The following is a 13,489-nucleotide window of genomic DNA, read 5'->3' on the forward strand; positions in this document are numbered from 1 at the left end:
GGAAGTTTTCTGTGCACTAAGAAAGTACAAGATCCCCTAAAGAGAGGGTCACCGTGTGCCCAGTCTGTGCGAACAGCCAGGAAGTGCTTATGTCAGTTTTCTAGTGGCAGCTAGTTTCTAGTGCTGGGAATTAAATGGCTATTTTCCTGTTTTCCTAGCAAACAAGGAATCTAACCTAGCATAATTACTAAGCTTTTGTGATCTGAGGTAAGACTGGTACCAGAGAAAGCTTCATTTTCCATGAGATGTTTTTGAACACAAACTGCTCAAATGTGGACCTACGCAACTGTAACTACTGGTAGAGTTGAGGCTTGAGGTAGATACTTAGATGTGGCTTCTTTGTGAACAGATACTTATGGGATTAGTAAGTGAGACAAACTAAATTCCTGTGGTCATAGTCATGCTGAACCAAGATTTCTTTTGCTAAAAAGACCTTGCATTTTTTCTCTGTTTAGAAAGATGGTCAAGATGGTTAAGTGCTTAATTTGAGGTTAAAGTATTTTTTGCATGTTTTTCATCATTGCTATGAAATCCTGGATGCCGACCTTAAATTCGATTTAGAAATAATACATTATAATAGTATACCTTCACTTTAAAGGCCARATGTTTTCAGCTCTGCAGTTTAGCTGCAAGTTTGTTAACTGCTACATTGTTGTCAGAGCATTTTTGTGGTATTAATGGATATGTTTTGGGTGGCTGTAGAAAGTGCTTGGTTTTCTGCTCCTGATTTAAGCTACATGCTCCTTGAAATTCGTGTAAACTGAAACATTAATTTTCTTTTAGTTTTCTGACTTAATGTCCTTGTGGGTTACATTTCTGAAGCTGTGYTTAGCAAAGTCACTTTAACTGTATGATGTGACTATCACGAAAGTACACACGTAATGCTATGGTAATGTGGAATTTTCTTTTATTCTTTCAAAGGCTTTTGAAATGTTGCAAATTAAAGATTTTTTCCTTTTTACCAGCTAGCTTATTGACTTGTTTTTATTACCTTGTAAATTTTATAGCATGTGTTGTGAGGTTCTTTAATACTATGTAACATCATCTCTTTTCAGAAATACCGTTAAGCTTTGAAAGTAGACTGTGTTGGCAAATCCTTCAAAGTTGTTTGCCGTTATTAAAATAAAAGAGCTTTTCTTGTTTGTCTGTATGATTTCTGCTTGCAGTCTATAGAATATTTTATTTTTTGGTATTGTTAGAGAGCCTGCCTGCTCTYTGGGTACACCTGAAAAGGAGGGTGGTAAAGAACAAACAAGGAACTTACTAAAGGTGTTCTGGGCAGAGGAGACTGTTATCCATAGTTACTTCATTATCATGAATGGCGTTATTTTTAGAAGTGTGTGTGTGTGTGTTCTCTTTATTATTTTATAAAACTATATATTGTTAATAATTASATTTTTGTATCCTAAACTCAAGATTATTCTGTCTCACTTGTAAGCAGTTGTGGGGCAACCATGTGAGAGGAAATCAAGTGTTTTCCATTTATGCTTATCAAAAGTTTGTGATCACAATAGACAATTWTCTTTTTGATAAAAGGAATTTGGAGAGTTTGAACTTACTTCCTTTCCCTATTATATGTCTACATCCAGATCTTGAATACCTGATGCATGCACGGCAACAGCTGCTAACCACAGCTAAGCGTTGGGATTCTACTTCTAAGACTATTGTAGAATTTGAGCCTAATGAAACTACTGAATTGGAGAAGAGCCTTCTTACCAGATACCAAATTCCTCTATCTGCTGACCAGCTATTTACACAATCTGTCCTGGACAAATCATTGACCAAGACCAACTATCAGTCACGGTTGCATGACCTCCTTTATATTGAGGAAATAGCACAATATAAGGAAGTTAGCAAGTAAGTAATACATTTATAAAATTTTGTCTTAGATGTTGTTGCTGTCCTGTTAAAATGATGAGAATGGCAACTTTTTCTTAACTTAATCCTGACTGGATTTAATCAAAACCAATGCCTGACTGGTTTTGTAAGGGTTAATGGTTAAAGTATCAAGTCTTCGTGGTTTTTTGAAATAAAGTTGTATGTGAATCTAAAAAGTATCTGGAGTACTTTATTGAAGTACTAAACTAGCACTTAGCAAGAGTAATTTATTGATACTTGCTTAAAATAAGTTATATCGATCTGTGCTTACAATTGAAGGTACTAAAGAGCTATTGTATARTATTTTTATAATGTCTTGATAATACTTATTTTTTTTTGTAGTTATTCTGACTCTCTAAACAGAAAGAAATTAATAATAGGACTTATTTACRTATTTTTTGTTCCTTAGTAAAAGTAGATTATAGTTCAGTAGTGTATGAAACCATCATATAAAAGATGTTAAAGGAGCATAAAATACGTTTTTTAGAAGGAAATTGAACTGTATAGTGGTTCAAACTCTGATCTTATGGTGATATGAGAGTTGATACTGTAATATTTGTTCTCTAAATAGGCTGACAACTAGCTTTTGAATAAATCTCCTAATAAAAGGCATATAATATGCATGCTCTGTTTACTCCGTTCTGTAATATCTGTAGTTATTATGTACATATTGTCCAACTGGATTAGCTGCATGAACGAACACAGAGTGAGGAAAAAGATGTTAGCTTCCCAGGTAGAGACTCTCACTGGGCCATTTTTGTGATATTTTGATGTTCATAATTAAAAATTTCACCTTCACTCATTGCATGGAAGAATTTTGAAGTGATGCATTGCTCAAAAGGGGAAGTCAAAGAGGAATAGCTTCCCTTAAGCTTAACTTGGTAGTAAATTTAGTTTAATTAAATTACTTGAGCTCCAAGTCAGAAATGCCTTTGCAAGAAGAACCAATCCTGGAAATATAGAGGTTCAGTTGAATCTCTCCTCCGTTATTTAGGGGGAAAAARTCCATTAATGGTTTGTATTTCTTATGTTCTTAAAGCATGAAARTGTTTCTTTTTCATATTTCAGATGAAGTGCAGTATACTGTGCAGTATACTGAAGTGCAGCATTTTTTTGTCATATCTTTCATCTTTATTGTGTTCTCTTCTTGAGCTGGAATCTAACATATGGAGGAATCATGCTTGAACACTGCTTTTAGCATACAAAAATATTCTCCATCTTATGTRTATATAATCAGGATGACTTTTCCAAGGCTTTTTAAAACAAAAGTGCRTTTGAAGTAAACTTTATTAAATATGGTATAAATCAGATTTTTACTGAGTGAATTTTCACATTAAGAATTACAATCTCAAACCTCATAGGAAACCAAAAAACAGTATGCCCATTGAAATGAAAGAATAAYGAGTGCATTTCTGTGTTTAATGCTTCCCTTTTGGACAATTTGATGCAGCAATAAGTTATTGCTCTTTTTCTMTCTAGTAGATTAATAAAAGTAAGTTTAATAATGTTCTTGAAGTCTTCTGTTTTGATAGTGTTGATGACAGAAATATTCTTTTGATCTTGTAGATGACCCACTTTATTATAACAGGGCTCAAACTAACACACTTCTCAGATCCTCTGTGGATAAGATCACACACTTGGTATTCTCTAGTGAATTGCTGGGGTTGCAAGCGTGAAAATGGGCCCAGAAATACAAATGCAAGTGGGTTATATTACCTGAAGTGGTGCCATGAGTCAAAATGTTTATGAACTGCTACTCTTTAATGGATTTTTGTATGCGTCATGAAAGTACTAAGGCTGTCAACAGTCTCCTGTGAGATGGCTGGAACAGCACATGTCTGCATGTCAGACTGGAGTGAGTTGCTGGGTTTCAAGAATGTTGATTTCTCATGTTCTAGGAAAAACACTTACTCTTACAGATTTCATTGGGGTCACCTGAGTGGAACTATTGAAAAATATTGGATAAGAGAAAGGTTGCATTGGCTTTAACCAGTCTTGAATTCATTCTGTTTAGGATGGTCTTGGAGAACTTCAGGTTGTATTTATTCTAGTATTTCAAGGCACTTACAGAAAGTATTTGAGTACATCACAAAATAGAGTAATAGAGCTTGGAATAAGGGATCCATTGCTGTCTAATTTCTTAATACAAATGTACTCTTTATTAAAAAAAATGCTGATTTAGATTTTTTTGTTTGTTTATTTTGTAAAGTTTTGTGTATGTACAATCTTTGGAGGGTTTTAAGTTTCCTCCTTTTTCTCTTGCACATTAAAAAGAAAAACAGCCTATAATTATTACAATAGCTGAAAATTACTGTATATTTTCTGGTACAAACATGAATGAATCTGAAAGGTAACATACTGCTCCTGCTGTGCAGTGCATTGTTTGCTACCAGAATTACAGAGCAGATTTATACACAAAGCTGTGAAAACTTAAAATACTGGCTTTGATGGAAAATAAATTAGTTTTTGTCATTACTGTGTTTTACCTTCTAATAATACGTAAGTAGCTGTCACACTGCACCAAACTTTGCAGACATCAGTGTAAAAATAAAATCATGATGAATTTACTTTTAAGAAAATGTTATATGAAGCTTCTTTGTTCAGAATGGCCATTAGAGAATTATTGTCTGCATTGGCACTGGATGGTTTAATGATTTATTAAGTCATCTTTTAATTTCTGTAATTTTAAAACATGAATAACAAGTTTTTCTTTAAATGAACATTCTTTAAATGTTTGAATGAAACAAGTGTTTCATTAACACTAATTATGCTGGTATTTTGTAGTGATAGGGAGGAAACTTCTTTTTTTCTTTCTCTTTTTKTCACATAAGSTGCAATGAGAGCAGATGTTTCTATTGAAGTTGAAATATTGGTTATGGGGTAGAAGTGCTGTTAAAACGTGCTTAAGTTTTGGATGATTAGAAAGGTTTATTCTAGTGTGATGGCCTGCAGAGCCCACTATGTACAGCCAAAAATCGAGCAGAAGTAATCAAAGACCTGAAAAATGTCCTGGTGTCCAGAAGAGTGTGCTCGTGAAATGACTAAACTGAAGTATGAAAAAACCTAAAATTCTAGGTATTCTTATCCCCTAAGAATTCTTTCTGCATTAAGAAAAAAACACCTTTTAAATTGTGTGACTAAGTTTACTGTATCAGAATGCTAAAAGAATTAATCGTGACTTCTGTGAAAAAGTTTCTATGTAAGAGCATGCTAAAAAATGGTAGTTAAACATGCATTTCTGATTATGTGACCATCAAATCTTTAAGTGTTAGCAGAAAAGGATCCATTATGCAATCTAGAAAATGCTGCCATGTGTCGGAGAGTGCTGGAACRTATTCATTCAACTTGTTTGGAAGATGGAGGAGTTTATTATTTCCTTGCAGAAAAACTCTGCGTAACTGAGAGCAGTATTTAGTGAACCTTACAGGAAAACTCTGGGAGCAGTGAAATAGAATAGTCCCTTTTTCAGTAATTAATGCTTTAGGAAAAGGAGTGTTGTCGCGGGAAACAGAAGCCTGCATTATAGCGTTGTTTTCACCGCTGTGTTATTTCACGGATCACTAAAGCCCACGTTTTCAAATCTCAGGTTTATTTTTTATTGATTTTTCTTGGATGGCCAACTTGAGGTACCTGTGGGCTACTTACCAGAATCGAAGACACAGTAGAAATTTGARGTTCATCATTTCTAAAAATTGAAATCACTCCCACTTTGAAAATGGAGTACTTAACCTCTTTAAAAATCATTTACCTGGTCTATAAAGTAAGCCCATGATTTATAGGGATCTTGAGAATCTCAATTCAGGTAAAAATAAATCACAGTGCAAGTCCAAAGTCCCTGCTTTAGGTGGATGGTTTCTGATCCTCAGTTTGTGAAAAATGGAGAAAATGAATCAATTCTGCTGCAATGCAGAGTATTTGAAGTGTAAGGCAACGGTGAAGGATGGATGAAAGAGGCAATTTTTGATTTTAAGTTTACTCCTTAGAGGATTCTGTAGTTTAGCAGCTCACCAGAAGGTGTCAGTTTATTCAATGGGAATTGTTTGATAATCTGTAAACATCAGATTCCCTTTAGTACGGTACATTGTGTTTAGCCAGTTAGGAAGACAGTAGCCTGTGCCCGTCGCAGAACGGCAGTAATAGTGTTTGCCAGGGGGGTTTGACGATTAGAATTTGTGGATGAGCTGGTACGTATTCAACAACATAAGGATTCAGCCTGAGGAAAACCTTAACAGAATAAATTCACAATAATGTCTAGWTGGGTCTGAGTAATAAAGTAGAGCTCTCAGTTACTGTGTTAAAAGTTTTATACAACATTGTAACAATCATTTAAATGAGATATGAACTCTTTTAAATATTGTTTGCTTACTGATAGATGCTCAGAATAATGCAACATTACCATAGGAAAAGGCCTGGTTTTCCTTTTTTCCATTTGGAAATTGGAAGGATTTCACTAAATTTTAGTGTACTCTCTTAAATTCGTGCTTTTGAGTGATCACTTTAACTATAGCTTGCCCATTAGCCTTTGCAGTTACTGATGAACAGGACAAATCCATATTAAATAAGAAGACATCTGTCTGAGTCTGAGATGTGTATCTGGTTCGTATTATGTAAAGAAGTGAGTAGTACCACGAGGGGGCAAACTTTTCATGCAAGACTAAGGATTTGCCAGATATGGGGAAAAAAACATATTCTATTGGTTTGTTATATATTTAAGTTCAAAGAGAGCTAAGATGTTGGATTTTATTATGGGTTGTGATTCTTGACACTGCAGTGTTTTTTTTAAACTTCAAATTACCAGATTTATGACTTTAAAATAGGAATGATTAGAAAGATGAGCAACAGATCAAACAAAAACAGTTTAAGTTTGAAAAACATCATATGAAAATATGTTTTTCTAAGRGATTTTATTCAAGATTGGAAGTTATTTCACATAATGGCAGCTYCATATTTGTAGAAAACTTAGTCTGATTTTATTTCTTTTTTTGGTTACTCATTACAAATTCAGGAAAACCATGCTAATAAGAAGAGATTAGAGTATTGCTAATATTACTAAAGAGAGCCTGTAAAAAACCATAGGAGAAGATTATTAGGTATTGGTGAGAGGTCAATAAATTGCTCTAATAATGTGTTACGCATGTGACTTTTTGAAAATTGTAACTACAAAGAATGAATTTGTTACTTACTACCAATAGGAATTCTGCGAATGGAGCACGTATATRGCCGAGCCTGCGATACTGTTCCCTTGTTCTAAATAAACTGATCTMATTTTAATGCTTGTATTCTTAATTTAGGAAACATTTTTATCAAGCCATYTGAATTATAGAAATAATGCATACCATTTGCCTTCTTAAAGCTGTAGATTATCTTCTTTGGTCTGCAGCCTGGAAGAGAGATATGGGATAAATAGGAATCTTACTCTATTCTTTGCCTGTATATGTCTCCCTGAATACCTAGTAAATTCAGTAAATATAACATAAGCTTTACTATATAAATTGTTTAAATATAAATTATTACTGCTTTGGGACATGCACAGCAACTATGTTTCATCCTAAACTTATTTTGGTCTTACAAACTAGTATTTGATTCTCTCTTGTCAGGGTTCCTGTGAAGAGATATTAATTCTTGTAAATACATGTTTGATATTGGCTATCATCAAAAGCAAAATGTGTAAACGTGCTAAAGCAGTGTACTAGTGAAGGGCCGATTTTGGCTTTCCTTGCTTATGTTTAATAGTTTCTTATACACTTGAGATTGTAAGGCAGTGTGTGCTCAGTCTGTGAACGCATGGAATTTCTAAATCTGAGCATTTTTCTGCACTGACTTGATGCTTTCTTACTTAGGTTCAACATAAAAGTGCAATTGCAGATTGTAGCAAGCTTCATGCTTACTGGTGTTTCTGGTGGTGCAAAGTATGCCCAAAATGGACAACTTTTTGGCCGCTTTAAGCTCACTGAAACGCTTTCAGAAGACACTTTGGCTGGACGGCTGGTGATGACCAAAGTCAATGCTGTTTATTTATTGCCTGTCACTAAAGAGAAGTCAGCACAGACCCAAGGAACCAAAGAGAAGGTTTATGAAGCAGCTATTGAAGAGAAAACAAAGGATTATATCTTCTTGAGGGTGTCCAGGGAATGCTGTGAAGAACTAAATCTTCGGGCAGATTGTGAAATGCAGGTAGGTCTGAGTGGAAGGGTTACTGGTATACACACTATTTGCATTGTGTCTCTTCCTGCTCCACTCAAAATAATTTATCAGAGATAAAAATGGGTGTATTTTTATTTCTCATTGTACACAGAAAGTGTAATGTGGATAAAAGTTTCAGCTCTCTTTTTTTTTTCTAATATATGTATGCATTCCTGCTTTTTGCTTCATCCAGAGAGGAGGGAAAAACTTCGAATGACCAAGCATTATGGTCAACCATCTCCCTCTATGTGGTATCTGATAGATGGAATTGAGGTATCACCAGAATTCATTCCTGATGTAGATTCAGAATTGCATCAAATCCGATTAATTGACAGTTGTATTACCTGCTTTTTCTTTTTTAAAAAACCCACATTTTTCAGTGCAGACAAGAAATTATACATGCTCGGTAGATCAGGTATTGGTGTGTCTACATTGATAGGGTCAGAATGTTGAATTTACTGCCCATTTTGTTTATTGTTAGAGCTGAAAATGCTGACTTCACAGAAAACATTGGTGTGGAGAACACAGCACATTTCACGCTGCTACCAGGTTGTTTATGTGATCGTCGGTAGATCACCAGGTSCAGAGATATGCCTGTCCTTGGCTGCTTCAGAACTGTGCTAGTTTTTGAGAACCTGTGAGTGGGAATGTGGGGCGGACATGGCTTTGGGGTGTTGGACTTGAAGAAGCAGTTATAGTTGAACCGCAAATAAATTCAGCGGAGTCAGTCTTACCTTTCAGTTTCCAGAGAAGTTGCTCTTTGTTGGTTGTCTGTTGTGAGATGATATCTCACCATGACATCTGTTGCATGTGTGAAGACAAGAAGATGTGAAATTTGTGTAAAGGGGAGAAATATTACACCTTAAATCTATCGAGGAAACATTCGGTCACAAAATGAAGAGTTACAACACTTTTGCTAGAGAAAATTATCTTGGCAGATGCAGTTTTTGTTTGCTTTGAGGTTAACCTGAAATTGGTGAGGAAAGAGTATTTGTTTTAAATAATTCTGTGTAGTTTGCAAATAAGACAGTGCATGGAATGTAAGTGGAAGACAAAGCTGTAGTTAAATTAAACACTACACTCCTCTCAGCCTTCCCGTCTGTATCTACTATAGACCTTGAGGTTGATCTTGCCACCGAACAGAAATAATCTCAAATTAAGGTCACTGGAATTGCTTGAAATCAATCCATTTTCACTGAAGGATTATCTTCTCCCATCCATTTTGTTTTGGGGAAGCATATGCAAGAATTCTAATATCTTAATTTAGCACAGATAATTGGTCTGGGAAGACTTATGTTGTACTGGGCACTTGGTTTTGTGCTTATTTTCTTAAAACAATAATTAAACCTACTAATTGACTTATCAAAAACTCCACTGGAATACAAAATGAGCTGAGGCTTTAGTAACTGACTTAATTTTCTGCGAGTCTTATAAAAGTTAGCCAGAGGCAACAAATTAGTTTGTAATTCTTCTATTCTGCATTAAGAATTGGGTCCTAAAGTTATTTGTAAAGTCATTTAGTATTTCATAAGTATGTCAGCAAACCAGTGGTCAAATCCTTAAACATTTGCCCGTATTGTGATCAGTTCTAATCGTGCAGAAAATTTTTTCTGATTAAGTATTGCCTGAAAAGTAAATGAAATTTGGAAAGAACTCTGCAGATTAGGCCTGAGGATATTGTAATTTAGATGTGTAGCATTTTTATTGAAGACTCTAGGCATCTTTGATGAATTAATAGTCCCTATATGATTTTTAAATGTTGGTCAAATTGCTTTTATTTCAGTATGTTTTGGAGAGGTTGTGTGGTTTGTTTTCTTTGTCTTCGAATAATTCATCGAACAAATTTCCTCATCTTTTGTTTGCCTGCTGCCCTAGCTTAAGTTTTATCAAGTGCACCATTCATGAAGATGGGATGGAATGAGCTGGTACTTTAAACCCCTTGGGTACTCTGTTTGGTGACCAGCCTTACATTAGATTCTTTTATTTTTGGAGCTGTTACACTGTTCTGTGTCCTTTGCTGGAAACTGGCAATGGATTAACTTCCTTTCCCACTGTTTTCTTATTCTGGAATATATATTAAAGCAGGTTACATACCTCTCCTTCACAGATGGCCTCATTCAGTATGCCACGATAACAGATTTGATTTAGTTCAAACTGGATTAAAAACAAAATGAAAAAGCTGTTAAAAAAAAAAAAAAAAAAAAAAAGTTATGAATGCCTGTGGCTAGGAAGAGATGTTTAATGCTAGCCACCTAACTTAGACTCCTAGAAGAGCTATTGAAGTATCATGCAGAGGAGCACTGCAGTTGTTCTGCATTTATATTACATTTCTAAAATCGGGTCCCCTGGTGTTAATCCTGGATATGTTTGAGCAAGGCCGTTTTTCCTGCGCTCATCAAGCCCTGAGGTCGGGACCATTGCCATCTGCTGGAAAGTCCTTTCCAAACATCTGCAGGACATGGTCAGACACGAAATTGGACACTGCATAGACAGGGGTGGGATGCAGATTTGGAAGGAATCTCAAGGTCGCCCTCAGGCAGGATGAGCTGGATCTGTCATTCTTGACAGATGCTAAAGGACGCTGCTTTTAAAGGCCAGGGTGTTTACCAAGGGACTGGGTAGCATGTACATGACGGGATGGGAGACAGGGAAGAAATTCTTAAATATTCATGTGTACTATGGAGAAAAAGGAGGAGGGGGAGAAAGATACAATTTCCTAACTATTACAGTCGCTTTAGTGAAATACAGAGTGAATATTGTGCAGATTTGTTACTGCCCTTTTCTTTGGAGTTTTGGCTGTACCTCTTGTAAAATGTGATAGCTGAGATAAATATTTAATGTCTTTATACCTGTGAGACACGTTAGTGGCTACGTGCTGCACTGGTAGAAGCAGACATTTATTTACAGCAAAGCTAGTATTGATTTTACATGCTACATATTATAATACTATTATTTAAATACAATAGAAAAAAGGAAGAGCTGCATTTTACACATCCTTTTGAAAGAGATGATCTTCTTGAAGCAATAAAGATTATTAGTATGCCAGAAGGTTTTACTGTTGTGATCTCTATGGTATGAAGTAACTTTATGGGCAGATAATGGAGTGTCTAACAAATCTAACAAATACCTAAATATATACTGCTAAATTATTCCTCCATCGGAGAAGGTTCAGGAGAATTTGTTGTGAGTTTAGAGAAACAATTTTCTACTTTCCTAACTTTTTTTTGTTGTTTTCAAGCTTACTGTGCTATTTTGATAATCAGAGAGATCTTTAAAACAATACATTTTTTGATATATATTATATAAAAAAACTTATTGACTAGGACTTCTAATACTTTTATACTTAAAATTTTCATTGTTTCTGTAAGCTGTCAAAACAGATCATTTTAAAATACATTTTAGTGTTGCTAGGTGTGTGTTGAACTTCCCACACAATGCTGGAAAAAAAATTCAATGTAGATCAGTCACTTTGAAGTTGCTCAGCAGCTTTGGATGTCTTTATACCTTTTAATATTAGTGCAAAGTTTTGTGAAATTACTGTTATGGGCTTCTACGTTAATTGTTAACATTCAGTTCTTTGGCTCAGTGCTGTGGTCAAGATGATTTGTTTTTGGAGAAATTGGTAAACACAAACTTAAATATATGTAACTTAAAACATGAAAGAGATGTTTTCATGAATTACTTTCCCCAGGGGTTGTTTTTATCGTGTTTTCAAATTTAGAATGTATTTTTCTCTTTGCTATTTTAGTATACATTTGTATGAACTAATTTTATCAGCTATTGTTCAGTCTGGGTTTAACTGGGGATGTTAACATGCTCTGCATGTTGTTTCTGGCTTTGTACCAGGATTTTGTTGGCATTATCTTTTATTTGCTAGCATTGAAATACAAGTAATTCAGAGAACAGAAGATGAATGTATTGATATGCAACTAATTGTTTCAATAACTGAACATAATCAAGAAGTTATATTTTTACAGAATGTTTGATTGTAAATAAGTAAAATTTGAGTTTTGTCTTTGTTGGTCACATACCTGATTTATATCATTTGATCTGTAAAAATTCTGTCCTATCAGTGTTCCAGAGTGATTCTTATAACGAGATGGAAGCTCATGTTTTTTAAAATAGTGTTTTATGACAATAATATTTTCTGAGAATTTGATTAATTGTTTTTCTGAAAGTACAATGGAATGTATTCATGAAAGTCAAACAACTAAATTACATTACAAAAATGCTCTATTTTGTTTCAAAATGGGCAAGTTAACTATTGCAAATCTTTTATCATATAAAGTTTGCTATTTTCTTCTGAGAGTAGTTTGCAGGAAAATAAAACTGTAAGCTGTCATATGCAGCAAAGTCTATATAGTGTTTTCTAAATTAATCATTTTTGGTTCCTCTGTTCACTCATTCATTTTATACTGTAGGTTGAACTCCAGTTTCAGTTAAATCGCTTACCCCTCTGTGAAATGCATTATGCCTTGGACAGGATTAAGGACAACAGTATTTTGTTTCCAGATGTCAGCATGACTCCCACCATACCCTGGAGTCCCAACAGGTACAAGAATACAAACACTTTAATATCAAAGATCGTATGGTAATGCAGTATTGAATTTCTCATAACAGATGGCTGAAATCTGCCCTAAAACAGGAAATATGCCTTGCTCTTCATTAATGGTGAGGATGGTTCAGAGAAGAGAGTGAAACTGTTCTAAATAAAACAAGAAAACATCCTTCTAATAGTAGTGTATGTTGATCAGCGTTCCCTTTAAGTAGAACTAYGGTTTTAATAGACATTGCAGTTGTATTGTAGCTGTAGAAAACAAACCTGCTATTGTTATTAACAGTCCTGCTTTTCTTTATAGAAGATATTCATGATCCTTGGTAGGAATGTAAGTGAAAGTTACAAGGAGTTTGCTGTGCATGCAGACTTCCACTTGCATGAGCAGCCCAGTAGTACTTTTGGAGGTTGATGCAGTGAACCCAAATTTGGACATATCACTGTAGGGGGATGACAGAAAAGTTATGGGAATGAGTCTTAGAAACACCAGCATGAGATTCTTTGTCTAGAAGTCTCATAGTTTCCTTTATGAAATAAACCCCCTATATAATATAACAAATTTTAAAGGAACCTGAGACTGATGCAGTGATGGGAAAAGCTAGACAAAGATTACTGGAAAAATCTTAGTTTATCAAGAGATGGTGAAATAGTGGGTGCAGTGTTCTGGGTGAGGGTGATTGCTGCATTATCAAGGTTTTGACAGGGTAGAAAGAAGGGAATGGGGTTTGTATAGTTACTCTATAGAGCTAATTTAAGTCAATAATAAGAGAATGTTTTTCTGTCCGGTGATTTCGTTTGCCCTACCTTGAGATTCAACACTTCTGAACTCAGAACTATCTTTCCCTTTGTTTTTTTTTTTCTTCTATTGTTGTT

The 13,489-nt window shown here is 34.8% G+C and overlaps 1 protein-coding gene across 2 annotated transcripts in view; it reads left to right on the plus strand.

The window, feature by feature from the left end:
• The window catches only part of HELZ (helicase with zinc finger), a 72,699-nt gene that overhangs the window by 15,922 nt on the left and 43,288 nt on the right, over positions 1-13,489 (plus strand). For both annotated transcript variants that reach the window (XM_085304711.1, XM_085304712.1), the window contains exons 10-12: positions 1,590-1,857; positions 7,719-8,052; positions 12,483-12,613. In XM_085304711.1, coding sequence (XP_085160837.1) covers positions 1,590-1,857; positions 7,719-8,052; positions 12,483-12,613 — 733 coding nt within the window. The remainder of the gene's footprint in view (positions 1-1,589; positions 1,858-7,718; positions 8,053-12,482; positions 12,614-13,489) is intronic.

Source organism: Rhea americana, unplaced genomic scaffold (assembly GCF_003343005.1).
Source record: "Rhea americana isolate MKP2758 unplaced genomic scaffold, rheAme1 scaffold_21, whole genome shotgun sequence".
NCBI classification, from domain to species: Eukaryota; Metazoa; Chordata; class Aves; order Rheiformes; family Rheidae; genus Rhea; species Rhea americana.